Source organism: Diabrotica undecimpunctata, chromosome 5, assembly GCF_040954645.1.
Source record: "Diabrotica undecimpunctata isolate CICGRU chromosome 5, icDiaUnde3, whole genome shotgun sequence".
Taxonomy (NCBI): domain Eukaryota; kingdom Metazoa; phylum Arthropoda; class Insecta; order Coleoptera; family Chrysomelidae; genus Diabrotica; species Diabrotica undecimpunctata.
The window spans coordinates 74,543,167-74,564,193 of record NC_092807.1 but is presented as its reverse complement, the minus strand read 5'-3'; the positions used below and the strand labels follow the sequence as shown (position 1 = coordinate 74,564,193).

Genomic DNA, 21,027 nt, shown 5'->3' with positions numbered 1-21,027 from the left:
TAATATGTATGGTAACTATCCAAATGTAACGCAAATCTGATTGGTAGCAAAAGCGACGTCGGATAATTATTTACTTCAAATTGATATGGTAAGTCGCTAAATAAACTGGGTTTTACATTGTTAGTCTTTTCCTTATTAACTTATGACACCTCTTGCCTTATTTTTCCTTGTTCTGTTATTGTCTTTCCACGATATACTAAAGATACAAAAACTGTTTTAATGAACTGAAAATAAGTATAAATATTTAATAGTTGCAATCAGTAGGCTGACAGTTACCAGAATGCTGTCTATAGAAGTATAAAATTAGTATTAAAGTATCAGATTTAATAATACAAATGATTTAAATACATGTAAAACTGATATAATATTTGTGAAGACATAAAAATCGGTAGATATCAATGTATGTACTGGACAATTTTGTGACTATACGAAAAATTGAAACGAACAACTTATTACAATTTCTGTTTTGTATCAGTAAAGAGAAGATATCACATCTTAAGCAAAAAATACAAGTAGTGTTCTAAAACCGATCAGTTTTTTTCAAGCTCCAAGAGCCAAGATCATAGGATCCATTTCACATATAGCTCTCAGTAACAGATAATATTAAGGCTTGAACTTAACTAGTGGGATATTTTTGGACTGAAGACACTTGTCACAAACCCATTCTGCATATACTTCCGCTGTAAGAAGCTGGAAAGCTGCTTCGGTCAAACCAGTACAACCTCTGAAAAATATAAAAAAAAAACTATTAATTTAAACATATATCAATAAAATAAAAAAAGAAGAATATTAATACAGTAAAGAAACATTGTACTTTAGTGAAGTCTAATTCTCGTCACGTGTTTACTATATCCCATGGTTTCTTTGACTAATATAGTCCATTTGCCCAGCTTGGGAATATTTTGACAGATTCATTGTTAAAAATATACAACACCAAAATTCCTACCTCTCATTATTAAAAATTCAAATAAACACTTTTACAGTATTTTTTTATTGAAAAAATGAAGAATAATCATAAAAAATGAAAATGTATTTGTAATTTCCATTAAAAACTTTATACATATATATATATATATATATATATATATATATATATATATATATATATATATATATATATATATATATATATTAATGTGATATTAAAAGTCTGAGGTGCGCCAAGCAATTAATTAGCTAATTAATTAATTAATTAAACTTATTTAAATGATGCAATTATGATTCTATCACACTATTTAATTTTCTTATCTCAGGGTTATACTCGTGCTTCAATATCTATGCTTTACATATGATAGGTAAGGTCCAAAGAATACCGGAATAATAAAAAAATATATGATACAACATTATATATTGAAATAAAATTCACACTCAAATATATTCAATAAAAAATATCTCATATAATGATTATCAAAATTTTGTTCTACGTACGTGAACCTTCAAAAATTACTGGTATATACAATATAAATTAAAATTTCAAGTTAAAATTGTTGTTCTAAATCTCCTGATCAAAATATCCCTATCTTTTCTAAAGCAATTGTTAAAAAATGTGTTGTTAATAAAGAAAAACTGACGAATGGTAAAACTATCTCTCTGATGATGAGTTGTCCAAATCCTTGTTCCTTGTAGCCTACACTATCTATTCTTAGCAGTCCCCTAGGTAATCAGCAATCTTACAACAAATTATTGCGAGCCTATCGTCTTTAATGATCTCCTTCAAATGCACGTATCGTTCAAATGATGCTAGCCTCTTCTCCTCTCGATAAACTGAATCTCTCGTTCCGGCCTGAACAGTGACTCTTAGAATATAAGTAGAAAAATATAACTTACAATATTTTACTGGATCAGCTTCCGTCAGATACACTTACTCCAAGAAAACTCACAAACATTCACTTCTACTGCTTACTACCTCTGGAGAACCACCAGAGAACAACGACTGTTCGCCTTGAACCCTTGGAAAAACAACTGATTATCTTTTCTCCCTCAAAAATCTAGCTAAACTCTCATTCCTACATACCTATTCCACTTTTTTCAATCTCCTCCAATCAAAGTTGGTCACACTTATCCCCATCTACCATTTAGATAACAAACAACAATTTTACCTACAATTATAAATTTCCTAAAAACTATTAACATCGGTTAATCGGTTTCTACAAATTCTTAAGAACTAACGGAGAATTATATTTTCTAAATATTTCTATTCTATTGCCTTATTCACTGTATATCGACGTACAAGTCTATTTGGAAAACCCGCTCGCATTGTTCACGATTTCACTAAGCTCACTCACGTCACTCGAATATATTTTACAAAGAAAATAATTTATTCATATCTTTAAATTTTGTTTACTACAGGTAATCCAGGATATTATTTTCAATTTTACATAGCTTAACAATATATATATATATATATATATATATATATATATATATATATATATAATATATATATATATATAAATATATATAAATATATATATATATATATATATTAATCTTAGCTCTAGGTTTAATATATATATATATATATATATATATATATATATATATATATATATATATATATATATATATATTAAACCTAGAGCTAAGATTAATACTATTACAGGAATTATTACTATAGATGAAACTCTAAACATTCTGAAAACTAAATATAGTATCCAGCAAGACCACTTATCTCTCATTAAACATTTTATGTATCTTCCAAAATCAATTCTACAGACAAATAAATGGTGCAACAATGGGCTCTCCACTATCTCCAGTAATTGCCAATATCGTTGGAAGACTTCGAGACCCGAGCCTATCCACATCAAGGATCAAACACACATGTTGACTACGATATGTTAACGATACATTCGTCATTTGGCCCCATGGCAGAGATGCCTTGGTGTCTTTTCAAACCCATCTGAATGGTAAACATCCTAATATCCAGTTCACGATGGAGGTGGAAACTGATTCATCCCTACCGTTTCTCGACGTTATCATAAAGAAAAACCAATCCCAAGGTTTCCATCACTCTGTTTACTGAAAACCCACCCATACCAATCGTTACTTGCATGCCAACTCTCATCATCCTCCTTCACAAACTAATTCAGTCATTAGTACGCTTATCTCCAGATCAATACGCCTTTGCGATGATGCAATTAGACCCTCTGAACTCTTTAGTTTAAAACAAGCCCTTATCCGAAACTTCTTCTCGTAGCACTACAACCCGGGGTGGGTTTTGGCTGACTTCACAACTTGCTTCCATCTTGAACGGTCGTCCATAATAGTTGGGTCAGTGGGTAGCCCCATTGTTCTTAGATCTGACCATATATTGTCTCTCCATCGCATTCGTGGACGTCCTAAGGGCCTTCTTCCTGTGGGGGCTTCCTCCCATATTAACTTGGCAAGGCGGTTATTACGGAGTCTATGGACATGGCCAGCCTATCTTAGATGTTGGGATTTAATCTCTTGGACTATATCGCTCGCTCTATACATCTGCTTGACCTCAGCATTTGTTCTCATTCGGTATTGCTTGCTATTAATGTCGTGATAAGGCCCAAAGATTTTTCTAAGGATTTTCCTCTCAAAACATCTAAGTTTTCTTTCAGTTTCTTTGGTCAGAGTCCACGTCTCACACCCATACATGAGCACCGGTCTAATCACGGTTTTATATATTTGTATCTTTGATGTTCGTGTTAGGCTTTTAGATTTAATAGTATTGTGGATGCTGTACATACATCTATTTGCTGCCTGAATTCTTTCTTTAATCTCTTCCGAGATATCGTTATCTGCAGTGATTGTTGCTCCGAGATATTTAAAACTCTCCACTCTTTTAAAGTTATATGGGTCTATTGTAACATTTTGCCCTATTCTATCTCGTCCCTTTTGTCTGTTGAGGCACATGTATTTGGTTTTCTCTTCGTTTACCCTTAAACCAGTTTTCTTTGCCTCTACCTCCAATTTATTAAAAGTCTCCTTCACATTGCTGACTGTGTTTCCCACAATGTCAATGTCATCTGCGTATGCTAGTAGTAATTTTGGTCCATTTACTGTCAGTAATTCTGTTTTAAATTGTGTTGCTCTTACTACTTTCTCCAGGATGATATTAAATAGGAGAGGTGACAGCGCATCTCCATCTTTTAGGCCACTGCTTATTTCGAAAGATTCTGAGAGTTTGTTACCTATCCGTACTCTGGATCTACAGCTGTATCGCTTCGGATCTACGCTTATCCGAAACGGTTACCGCGAAAATCCCATTAACGGGAGCATCCACAGACATAAATCTCCCACTCAATCTCAATGCAAAGACCCTCATCATACGAAAGCTTTTCTTCATTACATCAAATGTGACATTGACAAAATCGACAAAAAATTTTCATCCCTTGTCCGATCAAGCAAAGACAACATTCCAAATGAACAACATGAAGTTTATAAAATTCCTTGTGCAGACTACTCCCGATCCTATATATGCCAAACAAATCGAGAATTCAAAACAGGATTATGAACATTCCAATTCTGTTCGCAATTCCGACTCAATTTTAGATCTAGGTCACCATCTTCGTACAGGTCACAAAATTGATTTTGAAAACTCCAGAACCATAGCCCCCATCCGCTTCTATAAACCAAGAATTATCCGAGAAGCCATAGAAATGGAAAAAAGTCCAAATTGTCTCAATAAAAAAGATGACGGCATACGGTTATCTTCGACTTGGAGACCTCTCATAAAGAAAATATTGTCCGCTCCACCCGTCAATCAAAATCCTACTGTCAGAAATGTTCGCGACAACCCCCGCGCCAATCCCCACACACACTAACCAACCACCACGCCAACCTCCACCCGAAGCACGTCACAATCGACGGTATACATGAACCGTCCTCTATTCTCAGTACCAGTAATGCATTGGTTAGTGATCAGTGTAGTAGTGTCTTAGACCTCGGAAGCCCCGAAGAGGATTTCGAAAGCTCGGCGCAATGATAATCGACGAGGTTCAACCCGAAAGACTGTTGAATTTGATATTAATTCCTGTAATAGTATTAATCTTAGCTCTAGGTTTAATTGTACTAACCGCGGAACATGACATATATATATATCCTGACCGTGAATATTTAAATAGCAACTTTTTTATTTCCTGGGCAAATTTGCCGAAACGTTTATTTACATCAGACCGACAAACCCAGGAAATAAAAAAGTTTATATATATATATATATATATATATATATATATATATATATATATATATATATATATATATAAGTAAAAAGTAATGGCATGTCTCGCAAAACAGAAAACCAAAAATGGTATATCGATGGAAGGCAACCGTATATACGTATATACGTTTGGCATTCCTTTCCCCAGGTAGCTGTAGCTTCCTCCGTGGTTGGTGTTAGTTTTTGCCCTGAAAACCATCAGGGTCTTCTAACTCTAATGCCACAAATTGGTTGCATTGCTCCTGTAGTGATCCTTTCCCAAGTTAATATGCTCCTTTTCTAACTTGGCTGCACCGTACTGAAGACGACCAATAGTCAGAAATACGTATATACGGTTGCTTTCCATCGATATACCATTTTTGGTTTTCTGTTTTGCGAGACATGCCATTACTTTTTACTTTTATTATGCACTCGCATTATCCTTTTCCATATATATATATATATATATATATATATATATATATATATATATATATATATATATATATCATCATCATGTGCAGCTTTATCAACCGTTTCCAATTACGGTGCAGCCTCCCTTATTTCAATGTTATTCTATATTCGACGATGTCTTAGTTATACGTTGTTCTAATAATTTGCGCTCATTTGCGCCCATATTTTTCTATCTTGTGCTATTCGAGACCACGTTGTTTCTGTTAATTTTCTAATATCATAATCCCATCTGAGATTCGGGCGCCCCTTTGGTCTCTTAGCGTTATATTTATATATATATATATATATATATATATATATATATATATATATATATATATATATATATATATATATATATATAAATATATATATATATATATATATATATATATATATATATATATACATATATTTGTAAATATTAATCTATAAACGACTATAAAATTTCAAAAATACACATTAAAACTTTTATTTTAATTGATGCAGTTTTATTTTAAGTTACAATTCATATGGGCTTTGAATACGTGTGCTTGGTTGTGTAATATTTTCTATCCACTTTCAATCCGTCAAAATCAATTAACGTAAGAAAAAAAATGATGATTAAAAAATATTTACTATTTAGTTAATGTGAACTCAGTTTCTTGCAGTTTACCATCAGTTTCTTTATTGTATAAATTGGTTGTACCTACTCATAGTTTTAACCATTATTTCTGAAGATGTAAAATTGACACAACCCTTTTGAAGATAAACTCATTGAGATGAATGAGTAATGCCATATAGAGTGTCTGTTAAAAGTGGTTCCGGCATTTCATTTTTATTAAATTTACTTTTGAGAATTGCCTTTCATAACTTGCATATGAATAAAGTAAAGTTAACAGAGACTACGCAAAGTCACTCAAAACAACAAATTGAGGATTACAGTAAAATTGTTTGATTTGATATAGAATACTTTAAAATAGAATTCACCCAGATTTTAGAATTCTATTGGAATATCATGCTATTGTTGAAATTTCCATTCGTCATCGACGTTTTGTATCATTTGTAGATCTTGAGGATTACAAATTCGGAGCAATTTTGCCATTAGTGATAAAATACTTTTGACAATTGTTGAAGTTAGTTTTATTTAGAAGGTGTATCTTTCCCATGACTGGATCTGCAAAATCATTTCTTTTTAGTTCCATACAAGCTGTATTTAAGAAACTTTGGTAAAAAGCCTGTTTCAATTCGTCACTAATATTTTGCGTTACTCCAATTCCTAGATACATGGTGTTAATGTCGACCATTTTGTAATATCTTGAGGAACAAGCAATAAATCTTTATACATTGTGATCATTTCGCTGTACAAATTTGTGATAATTACAGCTGTTAACCTAATAGCGTTCAAACATGGCAAACTGAGCGAATGTGCTGTCACTTCTTTCTTAGATAGACGAGGGAACATTTGATGATAAAACATTTAAATATTGTAATACTAAGCCAAATAAATCAATAGTGTGTGATGTGTGGAAAAAAGCATGTTAAAATGTACTAAATTATGTGATAAACAATCTGATGTTACCGAACCCATGAATCTTATGCAGTTAGAAAATAAAATGCTATGGCACTTATTGGAGAAAAAAGAAAATAAGTGTAAGTATAAAATACTGTTAAATATCAATAAACTTTTAAAATATAATAATCATTTGCTTCAAGAAAAAGTCGATTTATTGAAGGCTGAGTTAAAAAGTTATCATATTAAAGATAAAAATAAAATAACAATTAAACTTAATGACCCTGAAAATAAAAACATCGAAAATATATAAACATCCAATTTAATCAGATGTCGACAATTTTTTATACAAAGCAAACAATTTATCAACAAAGACACCTAACCTACAGACACCTAATCTCACTTTGCCCATGGTACAGGACTCTAAATTTCCTCATGCCCAACAAGTGCAGGATTTGGTTGATTTTACAATAGTGTATTATAAGAAAAGAGGATTAATCAGAGTTATGAAGAAGAATATGAACCTTATAAATTACAGTAATTTATTGTTGATGATAAACTCTAGGTATGTTCTTTAAGAAAAATTCCATGTGAACAAGTCTTCTATATTGGCTCCTGATATTCTCATCGTAGGTAAATTCCCGATTGGTTTCCTTCTTGGTCCGTTTACGTGGGTTTTTCAGAATTTTGGGTAAGTCTCCATTATGATCCAATCCTTCCTGACGAATTTTCCAGACTGTCCTATCGCTAATACCCAGCGCTGTACTTGTTGTAGAAACAATTTGTATTGGAGTCAGATCGGAATTTGTTTTTGTTGTATATATCAACTTATTCAAAATAATTTTTCGCGCATATAAATCTAAGATTTGTCCTTGTTTGAAACTTTTCACCTCTAAATGCTCCATGTTTTTGACACAGTACATAAAAAAGTTTAAAAATAAATTGCACTTATTTTTTGACAAGTTAACGTACCTTCTCGAATGCACACAAAAAAGTTAGACCGTTTCTACAAACTGCAAATCTGCTATAGCACTCGTATAACAATTAGTAGATACTATTATCAGGAAAATTCTAAATGGGTATTTAATTACAACAATACCGAAATTTCTACACGGTTAAACCATTTGTACAAACGTCCATTAGTCAGTAAGCTATTCTACGACTTTCACTTCGGAGGTCATTATCGAAATACAAAATATTAATCAATTACAAAAATTTTGTTGTTAGAAAAAAAATTCTTCTAATAATTAAATTTAATCTGACTCATTCATATCGGCAAATCAGACATATTAAACATTTTAAAGTAGAAGACATCAAAATGATATTGCCAATATTTATGAGTTGAAAGGATTTTATTGAAAGATAGTTCATTCAATTATATGAAATCAACTTTAACTTAAAAATATCAGTCACAAAAATCATACCATGTGATTAGTGTTTTAGGTTAAATCTTCGTATTTTGTGCTAAGGTATCTCCAGTTACTATATGAATAACTGTTAATGAAACACCCTATATAAATAATACTAAAATATAAATGATGTATACTCGATATATTTTTGACTTATCTACTAATCGTGGCATTTTCTTTCTATTCATTTCTATTCATTTCAATTCTATTCAAAAGGTCTCCAAACATCCATTTCCGTAAATATGACAACAAGAGATGTAAGAAAATTGATAAGGATCGAAGTAATATTTTACTCCAGAAATAGCCGAAGTTTGTAAAAATTTAATATAATTAAAGTAATGTTAATACCCCGACTTTATTATCAATTTTAAACGAAATAAAATAAATTTTGCCATTATTTTTTACTATGGTCAGCAAAAAGTTGAATATTAAAGTCGTCTATTTTCAATTATTCTATTCAAGTCATCATACTAGGATCTCAACAAACTTTTAAAATATTTGAAATCATAAGTATGATCCTTATCAATTGTTGAGCACTATATTACGACGACGTCCAAATATTTTCTGGAACTATGAACTACGATGAACTAGCAACGCTGCAGCGTTTTCTTCCATTTGATTAACATTGTCCGTAAGAGCCAACGCTGAAATCTACTGGTGAATCCGAGTTTTTAGGTTTTTTTAGAATTTAGGTTGGAATTAAGGACGCATGTGGTGGTTGTTTGATTTCAAAATCATCAAGTTTATAATGTTTTGAATTAAGTATTTGAAATTAAAATATAGTTATTTAGTTTCTGAACAATAAGTTGAATTAATCGTGAGTAAGAAAAACCTACGAACTTTATTGTAAGTTTTTTCATTAAATTACATAGTAGCAGTAGATTAGTAGAACATGGATGCAAATACTCCCGGTCGCTCTGACAAAGGGGCGGAATTTATTCTTTGATTTCATTGGATTCTCAAAATTTTTAAACTCTACACACATATTAGCTCCTAGAAATAAACAAAATATTAGTCAAATCGAAAAAGAACTTTTTGAATTGAAAAAGGATTTTAACACGATCAGATTATATTAATAGAAGTGAATAATTTATCCTCCAGGATTGAAAACATCAGTAGGAGAAAAGTTAAATATAAAGACACTGGCCTCGGTCACTTTCTTGTCATAATAGAGAGTGACGAATTAAATGCTGGTAATATCCATCCTCTGTATATTGGCAGTGTAACAGGTATCAAAGACATTAGTAGAAACGGAATAAATAGAATCAGAATTCAGTTTAATATCTCCAAACAAGCAAATTTGAACCTAAACAACTCAGAATTCCTTAAGAAAGGATTTCAAGCATATATTCCAGAAAAATAATTAAACATCAAGAGGCATTATAGAGATTTCAGTTTAAATATTTTTATGGAAAATATAATCGAAGACAGTATATTTAAAAACGAGAAAATGATTTCCGCCAGAAGGTTAAATAGACGAGTTATAAATACAGATGGGTCGGCAACATATATTCCAACAGGTACGGTCCAACTACTTTTTGATGGAAGAATTCCTACTAAATTATTATTTACTTGAATAATGTTTCAAATGCTTAAGATTTGGACATTCGCAAAGACAATGCAGGGGAAAAGAAAGATGCCCTAAGTGCGCTGAGGAGCATACACTACAAAATTGCACAGTTTATGTACCAAAATGCCTATATTGCAATATCGAACACCTTTCAACAAATAAGATAAGCAAAGAATTTGATACATAGAAAAATATTAATATAAAGACCATTATATATTAATATAAAATATAATGGTCTTTCAAGACCTTACATTTTTTTAAATTGCAAAGTTGTTTCCGCCACTTAAAGAAAAGCCAAAGAAGACGAAATTGTTTCAAAGAAGAAGAATTTCCCTTCTCTACCAGCCAGCTTATCTAGAGCATTTACTTAATTGTCCAAAAATCCTCTTCTTCTGATTCCCAGTACTCTAATCAAATTCATGTTGTCCCAGTCAAAATGAAAAAATAAGATGAAATTTTATGAAAGACACCAATTATGATGGTAAGACTCATAAAGCCTTATTAAATGATGATTAAGTAGAAAATTACCTAAATTGCCTATTCTAAATAAATTAAATGATGCACATAGGAAAAATGGGGAAACAAAGAAAAAACCATATGGAATCTCAGGGTCCAAGTTATCTACTTTCATTACCAAGCAATCCTGCATATTCTCAGGATAGCTTGCTTTCTAAAACACTGTTTTAACCTCTGTTAATGAAAATATGGACAACATAAGTCACAAAAAATGAGGAGTCACAAAGTAAATTTAACTAAAAGTAGAATATTAAGGCTGTTTTATCGGTGCACCAAAACCTAGGGACAGTGTTTTCTCTGTTATTTACCGACAAAATGTCTCGAAATTTGGACACGTTATTCGAAATTATGTTGCCTTTAAACTGATGGTTTTACTTTTTTTATTTTTTTTTAAACTTCTGTTGAAAAATAAGATTACACTGTTTAACGTTCTATTATAACCAAACTTTTTACGCCCATCACTTGGAAGAGTTTTTTTTCTGTAATCGTTGATTTCTTTTTCACCTTTCTGTGTCCAGTAATAATCGAGAAAAGCGTGTTCCACTTTTGAAGAAAATTGCTAAAAAATACTGAAATCTAATAGTGAAACTTGTTACTCATCATTGGCGCTTAGTTTCATCGTTATCGCCTTCGTGACGTCAAATCTCATGAACGTACGGTCAATTAGTTCGCTTGAATCAGAATCCATTTTCAGTTTTTCATTCTTGTATTTTCTTCATCAACTTGCTTACAGTTTACAGTATTCTTAGTTATTTTGAAAACATTGAAATTCTTTAGTTTACGAGTATGTTTAAGTAATATATTATTAGTTTAGTGGTATAAGTTACAAGTTCTTTAGTTTACGCGTATTTTTAAGTATTACATTGGTTTAGTGATATAAGTTATAAGTGACAAGATAAGAAATGAGTCCCAGTAAACGTCCTAGGCCAAGGAAAAGGAGAGGAGTTGCACTACAGTAAGGACAGCTAGCAATAGCTCGGAAAAATATTGCTACTTTATTGTTTGTACACCTATGGGTTTTATTGTTGATGAGGTACGTATTTACATTAATTTATAAACGTATTAGAAACTTTCTTTTTCATGTCAGAATTTTTAGAATATTTAAACAATATTTTTGTGATTACTATTATTATTATTTATGTATCATTATTTATCGTATACTTAATACTGATAACTGCACATACTAAACTACACAAACTAATTTAAATATTTTCTAATTACAGATAGAAGCCGAGCCGGAATTTTGGTAGCAAATATTGCCAAAATTGAAAAAATTTTATATTGAAAACATGTTGCCACATATTTTAAGTAGATAAATAACAAAAGTATTTTCAGATTACTTTCTTCTTCAGAATAAAATAAGAACAAAACAGGGTGTTTTAAAATAAGACAGAAAATTATACTACTATCCACGATTTGTGTTTTATTCATTAATTGGATACTTTTCTTATTTCCTATAAATATATTAAAATAATGTATATTCCATTCAGAGAACTTTTTCGTCATAGTGCGTCGCCTCGAAATACTTGCCAGATACCTAAATACATTTACTATTATGATGGTTTGCCAGGTACCACTTTTTTATAGATAAATAATATTTTTTGTTTAATTTTTACTAGGCTAATATCAGTTTTCTCTAACAAATAAATAACTTCTTGAGATCATTTTCAATTAAAAATGTGATAATTCTTTTTAAAAGATTATCTACGATAATTAGTCTAAAAAGGTATTCCCGACAAAACTAATTTGAATGGAGAATAATGCATTTGTTATCATTAAACTACCCGTCCACCGGCGCCACTGAGTACTGAGTAAAGATCGATACAAGCTGTCTGGCGTAAGCAGTGTAGAAAAGTAAGTGATACGCCCATTTTAAATCGCAGTGTGTTTCAACTGCTAAAACAGCCTTAACGGTTTTTTTAACAATAAACAGGATCTAACTGCGTTTCTTAACAAATATATAAGTATTAATATTGTAACGTTATAAGCGTCACATCTACATTAATTTATATGTAAATAATTATTTTATTTTAATTTCTTTATTAATTTATGCCTTTGCCTTCAGCTTCGTTTTTACTATTTTTTGTTCAAAAAGTAGTTGGCGCCCTCTGTCTTTCTTTTCTCTCTCGTTCTGTCCGGTAGACTAAATATTCTGTTCTGTGTTGCCAGAAGAGCTAATTCCATCACAGGCATACGTCCTATGACATCTGTGGCTAACTTCATTGGAGTCCCTTCCTACTTTCTGTCAATCACTTTTTATGGTGGGATTATTTTTTTTTTGTAATTAACATTTATAAAAGAAGGTACGAATTATTATAAGCTTCATTTTATGGTCTACAGAATTCTCTTGGGGCGAGCACTTTCATTGTAATCTATATTCTATAATTCTGACAGCATTTTCAATATTCATAACCTTACTTCTTTCGAAGCCACGTTTTTTCAATTTTATTCAGTAAGAATCGCAACAAAATTTAACTAAGTTCAATAGTATTTCTATTTCATTTTATCCTTACCTATCCTATTTTATCCTTGTAATTTTGTAAAATGGCAAGAAAATTAAACCCCCTTTGATATGTCTCTAATACAAGTTGTTCCTTATATTTTAGTTTATTAGCTGTTTTATTGGCTGTATTATGAACTTATTGGCTATATAGAAGACTTTATTGGAGAATATTGTATAGAATATATGGAATAACATGCTCTGGAGGACCTAACTGCAGCTGTCAGGAGCACTTAATTATCTAATTGGGAGGCCACAGATAATTGGTAGCAAGCAGCCCATCGATGACATGATATCATAAGTATCGTCCAAATTTTATTTACTGTAAAGCATTGGCAGGGTTATTTTTTGCTACTTAAATATTTTTTTTTGGCCTGCGTAGCGCAAGCGGTAGGATGCTTGCCCCGCATGCCGGTGGTCCGGAGTTCGAATCCTACCGACGGCAAGAACAACTAGACATTCTTAAAAATGTCTATAGGCCCCAGGTCGACTCAGCCTGAATAAAATGAGTACCTTGGGTAAAACCAGCGGTAATAATAGGCGGTTGAAGCGTAGCACTGGCCATGTTACCTTCCTTGTATACCGTAGGCCCTAGATATAGCAGACTACCCTGCTATACTCCCAAAGCCGCGAAGCGGTATAAAACGGGAGACTATGTATGTGTGTGTGTGTGTGTGTGTGTGTGTGTTTGGTGAGTTGGTTTGGAAACTAGTCCTTTAGCCACAGAATTGTAATGTAAGATATTAGTTTTTAAATAATGTAACCAACTTTAAATAAAAAGTTACATATTAGTTAACGGGAGACTATTATTATTAAATATTATTTTTTTTATTTTAAATAAATGTCTAGTTAAATAATTGTTTTATTTGCTATCAGCTAAGGGTTCATGGTTGATTGAGTTATTATTTTTATAATAGTATTTCAATTCTCTTTTGTAGTCTTATCGTTACACATTGGCGCCCACGTTACTTGTTTTATTCGAAGAACTGAGCTCTAAAGCAAATTAACAATCTTTAATAAATACTATTTTTATATATTTCAATATATATATATATATATATATATATATATATATATATATATATATATATATATAATTTATATATATATATATATATATATAATTTATATATATATATATATATATATATATATATATATATATATATATATATATTTATATATATATATATATACATATATATATATATATATATATATATATATATATATATATATATATATATATATTGTTATATTCCTATTTGACATGAGAAATAAAAAACTATATTCTTATTTCAAATTTAAATTAAAATAAAAAATTTCATGTTTCTCAACCACGAGCATATAAATTTTTAACGCCCTGTATGTGACAAATTTTGTAAAAATAATTATAGCTAGTTTTAAGAGAGTGTTTCGCAGAATTGTTTACTAGCTCCATGAACAATGTATTTCAAGCAAACAATTCAAGACGATTAGGGTTGATGGTTTAAGAAAGTGTTCGTCGAACTGTTTATTAAAACCACGGACAATATGTTTTAATTAAACAAAAGAGAGACCATTAAGTTTTCGAGATATGCGGGTAGGGAACTCATTAGCCCATACGGTACATAGTAGATAGTTAAAATCTACCTTTGTAGATTCTCAAAAATAGATAAGAACGTGTTTAATTGTAGAAAGTAGAAAGGATACCGAATTTTATTTCTTTCTTGGAACTCCATAAAGACAAAAAGATACGTAAATTTGAAAATTTGTTTAGATTGAGGAGAAACGTAGTTTTGGGTAAATAATGCGACATGATTGAAAGTTGGTTTTGATTGGATGGAAAATTAATTTTGGGGGGGAACGATTTGGGGGGAAAGGAGAAGTCCAGTTTTGAGTGCAGTGTACTAAAAAAGGAAAAGGCCGATTTGTGTTTGAAAAGTTACAAGCATCATCAAAAAAATCGTGGAACGAGTAATAGGCCAAGTCGAGAGATGATATAAATTCTTGAGTCTAAAGTATCCAGTATTGTGTTAAGTGGTTCAAAAATTTTAAAGATTGCATCAGGAGAAAGCCGGAACGAGTACGGTACGAAGCAGTGAAAGGAAAGAAAAACAAAATTTAGCAAAGAAGCAGAGATATTCTTGGGGACGTGGACGAGTTTTCCTTTGATCGAAACACCAACAAGTAAGGAAACGTGTTATTGGTGAAGACAGTGTATAATCATCAGCAAAGGTCAGTCGTTTTCTGTTATGATATGAATGTATTGTTTTTCGTGTTAAATACCACAGGACATATGTAACTACATATTTCACTATTGTTACGTAAAAATATGAGTCATATTAAAAACCTGTAAACATGTTTATGTTTTAGATTGTACGAGACCCTTCCAGGTCTCGACCGGCTGTGTTTTGATATATAATAACGGAGCTTTCATGGAAGGGACAGTTAATGAAGAAGATTCGCGCCCGCGATTTAAATGTTACGTTCGTCTATACAAATTATTGTAAGATAAATTAATATAAATAAAAATAAATTAAATTCGTAAGTGTTATAAATATTGAAAGTTTAGTAAATTAAAATAAGAACATTAAATTAGAATTAATTCACAACAAATGGTGTCAGAATAGTGGAATACATAAGATAAATTGCGAAAATAAATTACAAGTGAATATTTGTAAATTGTGAAAATGACGACGATTTATGAGCTGACAGTGACTAATTTAAGAAGACATCTCGAAGACAGAGAATTAGCTTTTATCGGAAAAAAGGCTTAGTTAGTCCAACGACTACAGAACGCTTTGTTAGAAGAAGGACTAGCTCCAGAGACTTATATATTTGAAGATGCTGTCATCTCGTCGATTTCGAAATTAGAGAACAAAGTTTCTGGCGATATTTCGAAAGTTTCTGGTGACATCGCATCATTAGAGAACAAAGTTTCCGGCGACATCGCATCATTGGAGAACAAAGTTTCTGGCGATATTTCGAAAGTTTCTGGTGACATCGCATCATTGGAGAACAAAGTTTCTAACGAGATTTCTTCTCTGGAAAGCAAAGTTTCTGCTAACATCTCTTCGGAAATCTCTAAAGTCACTTCTGAGATGTCTGCCCTGGACGATAGAATGTCTTCGTTAAAAAAATCAAGTTGCTGCCGATATGTTGGCCTTCGAAGAAAAGATTAAAGAGATGGAAAGGAAGATGGAGGAAACAGGGACAGCAGAGAGAGGTAACAATCCGATTACAATAGAGACAAAAGAAGACGAGACGAAATGTAAGTTGGAAATACGGCCGAAATTTGAAGGAAGTGGAGGTCCTGTCCATGTGAAAGTCCCAACTTTCGACGGGAAATCGTCATGGAACAACTACATGAAACAGTTCGAATCAGCTTCAAGAGCGAATGGATGGTCTGAAAAAGAAAAGGCTGTAAACCTGACTATCGCTCTTCGAGGAGATGGCTTAGATGTGCTTCAGACCATAGCCGTAGAGGAGACGGATGATTTCGAACAACTCAAGAAGAGGCTAAATATGCGATATGGCCACGAACATTTGGAGCATGTATATCAGTCGCAGCTTAAAAATCGTAGACAGAAGAAAGATGAGGCTCTTCAAGAATATGAGGTAGATATTGCCAGATTAGTACGATATGCTTATCCAACAGCTCCCGAAGACATGATGGAAAAGTTGGCCGTTCAAACGTTTATTGATGGTCTTCGTGATCATGAAATGCAGAGAACACTACGATTAGCTCGTCACAAGACGCTGGTTGATGTCTTATCCGCCGCCCTCGAATACGGTACAGTAAAGTTAGGACTGTAAAAGAGGAAGGAGATGAAGATAAACTTGACAAGCTCGTTAATATGATGAAAAGCATGACATACAAGAAAACGAAGACCATCAGATGCTGGAATTGTGGCGAAATAGGACACGTACGAAGCTCCTGTAAGCACCCTAGGTACGACGCAAATCAAGAAACTCACCATCAGGAAAACTAGAACGGGTCGGTCTTAAGGGGGCAGCTTCGACCCAGAACTTTTCCAAAGACAGTCTCATACTAATAGCTTCTTTGAAATGTCGTGAAGATAGTGTATATGTAGATGGAGAAATAAATGGTAAAAAGCATACGCTGTTGGTGGATACCGGAGCGACCAGAACCATTATACGCCCGACAGTTATAAACAGCCGTAAGAAACTGTTACCAACGAGGTTGCGACTTCGGACAACAGAGTTGAATATCCGTAACTAAATGTATCAGAGCATCAATGGTACCTCGACCTCTACGAAATCCATACTGTGAGTAGGGAAAAACTGAACTACTTTCAATAAAATGTTCTAATCTAAATTTTATAAGCCTTTCAAAGGATTTTGTCACACATGATAATAAAGAAATGGGTCTATAAGATGATGGAAGTTCTGGGTTTAAGTTAAATTATTTGAGTAAAGGGCATATGATAATATTTTTTAAAGTATCGCAATATTCTTGTTTCAACCACCAACTATTAAAGATTTGTAAGAGAACATCTTTGGCATTTGACGGCAATTTGTCCAATATCTTATAAGTAAAACCGTCCAAACCGGGGGCTGTATTTCTGCTTTTTTTTTAGTGCGAAATCAAGTTCTGAAGGAGCAAAAGGTTTTGACATGGAATCTACACTAGTATTAAAACGAAAAAATTCTTTAATCCTACCAACATTACCAGAGACAGATGAAGGTGCAAGTTGGTCTAACATCTGTTTAATGAGATTTTCAGAAAGTTGAGGTTTTTTGTTGTACTGATAGTTATTTAAAATTGATCTGACGGTTGACCATATTTTTGAGAGGTGTGCTTTGTTTAGACTATTTAAAAAATTTATCCAACTACTTTTTTTCTTTGTTTTAAATAATCGTCTGGTTTGGGCTGCTATATTTTTATAGTTTATGTAATTATTATGGTTACTTTGGGTTCGATACGCTTTCAATGCTTCTGATCGTTTTTTTTATTATGAATGTACATTCCTCATCCCACCAATAAGGCCTTGGAATTAAAGGAGTAAAAGGATTTTTTATGGGCATAGATTTGGAAGCAGCTAGAGAGATAGTCTGAAAGAGTAGGGCTGTCTTCTCATCGTTAGAATGAAACGACATTTAATGCCACTAACTCTGGATGTTTAACATTATGATGTTCATTCAGATAATGTGCTCGGTAGAGCGCGGCAATATTTGAATGATGAAATTATTATTTCATTATATATATATATATATATATATATATATATATATATATATATGTATATATATATATATATATATATATATATATATATATATATATATATATATATATATATATATTAATGTGATATTAAAAGTCATAGATGCGCCAAGCAATTCATTAGCTAATTAATTAATTAATTAAACTTATTTAAATGATGCAATTATGATTTTATCACACTATTTAATTCTCTTATCTCAGGGTTATATTCGTGCTTCAATATCTATGCTTTACATATGATAGGTAAGGTCTGAGGAATACCGGAATAATAAACATATCTCATACAATGATTATCAAAATTTTGTTCTACGTACCTTTGTACCTTCAAAAATTAATGTTATATACTATATAAATTAAAATTTCAAATCAAAATTGCTGTTCTATATCTCCTGATAAATATTTCTATCTTTTCTGAAAGCAATTAAAAAAAAAACTTTGTTGATAAAGAAAAACTGACGAATGGTAAAAAAAACTATCTCTCTGAAGATGAACTGTCCAAATCCTTGTTCCTGGTAGCCTACACTATCTATTCTTCGCAGTTCCCTAGGTAATCCGCAATCTTACAACAAATTATTGCGAGCCTCTCGTCTTCAATGATCTCCTTCAGATGCACGTATCGTTCAAAAGACGCTAGCCTCTTCTCCTCTCGATAAACTGAATCTCTCGTTCCGGCCTGAACAGTGACTCTTGGAATATATAAGTAGAAAAGTATGACTTACAATATTTTACTGGATCAGCTTCCGTCAGAATACACTTAGTCCACGAAAACTCACAAATATTCACTTCTAATGCTTACTATCACTTGAGAACCGCCAAAGAAACACGACTGTTCGCCTTGCACCCTTGGAAAACAACTGATTCTCTTTTCTCCCTCAAAAATCCAGCTAAACTCTCATTCCTACATAGCTATCTCCCTCTTTTTCAATGTCCTCCAATAAGAGTTCCTCATACTTCCCCCCATCTACCATTTAGATGACAAACAACAATTTTACCTACAATTATAAATTTCCTAAAAACTATTAACATGATAATCGGTTTCTACAAATTCTTAAGAACTAACGGAGAAATATAATTTCTAAATTCTACCCTATTGTCTTTATTCACTGTACAAGTCTATTTGGAAAACCCGGTCGTATTGTTCAATTCACTTAAGCTCCGTCACTCGAATATATTTTACAAAGAAAATAATTTATGCATATCTTTAAATTTTGTTTACTACAGGTAATCCAAAGATAATGGACTTTCATTTCTTCGAAATATCTTTTATAGTTTATTAGGTGAATTATTTGACTTATATTTTGTATTTTGAAATATTTTAAAAAAACAAACCAATATTACTCTCAATTTTACATAGTATAACAACTCCCGGCCATTTGATTTGCCGAAAACTCTTTGTTAATTTTTTTTAATGACATAAGTTTTCCAGGATCAAATTATTTCACAATGTTATTAAAATCTACTCATGATACTGATATATGTCGTGAATGTTAAAAATACCCCGTATATTGCCTGTCTCTATGTGCGCTAATTCATAACTATTTACCCCATTTTCCGTATTGACCCTATATGGACCTTCAAATACCGGCATCAATTTAGCACAAATACCATTTTGTAAATTCGACACCCTCAGTGCCCTCACTAAGACTTTATCTCCTTTCTGGAATGTGATCGGCCTTCTTCTTCGGTTCCTCTCTTGCCTTTGGAGATATTTCTCTCCACTTCGTCTCAATCTTCTTTGAACCATCTCGATCACTTCTTCATATTGTCTGGGGGCGGTGTCTTCCCACGGTCTTGTAGGCATTGTTCCTTTCATTATATATAAAGGTAACCGTATTTGGTGCACAGTTCAAATACGTCTCGATCTCAAACACTTTTCTGTCCCAATGTCGATGATGTTCTTCAGCAGCAATTCGTAGAAATTTTGTGACTTCTTGTATAAAACGCTCCGAAGGGTTGCTCTGTGGATGGCGGATGCTTATAAATTTTGTATTGATGCCTCTCTCTCTTAACTCCCCTTTAAAGCGTTTGTTCCTAAAGTATGTCGCATTGTCCAATAAAATGTCTGGTCTTCCCACTGTTTCTGTAAAATCGTCTATCTTCCGAAGTATTTCAATTCCTTTTGTGGTTCGACATGCGTACAATTTAACATATTTTGAGAAAAGATCCACCATAACTAGTATGTGTTTATTCCTCTGTGTTGTTGGTATCAAATCGCTTAACATATCAATGGCGACAATATCCAGTTTCTTCCGCGCTACGACGTTTTTTGTGACGTTTTCATTTTTTAAGTTCCTACTTTTACACTTCTGACATGTCACACAATTTCGAGTCACCTCTTTGGCTATTGTATAGTCCTGTCCTATTGTATTGTATAGTTCTCCCTGAACATAAGCCACACCTTCCTGCTTCCAATATGTCCGTTGTCACAGTGTAACTTTAAAAAAACTTCTTTTGCCATCTGCTCCGTGATTACATATAGTTCTTTACCATCGACCCTCTTAAAATATAAGTTATCTTCTTGTTCAGCCCTTTGCTTTTCTCTTTCATCCAATTCTTCCTGATTTTCCCTGATATGAGCCAAAGAAAATAAGCCTGTTCTCTCATTATGTTCATGCCGACGTGGAGAGTTTTGTGATCCTCTTTGCGGAATTGTTCATCTCTCGTCAACGCATCTCCCAAGATATTGTCGG

General features: G+C 32.3%; 1 protein-coding gene across 1 annotated transcript in view; it reads right to left on the bottom strand.

The window, feature by feature from the left end:
- Positions 1-231: 231 nt before the first annotated feature.
- The window catches only part of LOC140441389 (uncharacterized), a 427,170-nt gene continuing 406,374 nt past the window's right edge, over positions 232-21,027 (bottom strand). Inside the window, exon 5 of the mRNA XM_072532097.1 lies at positions 232-724. Coding sequence (XP_072388198.1) covers positions 604-724 — 121 coding nt within the window. The 3' untranslated portion in view covers positions 232-603. The remainder of the gene's footprint in view (positions 725-21,027) is intronic.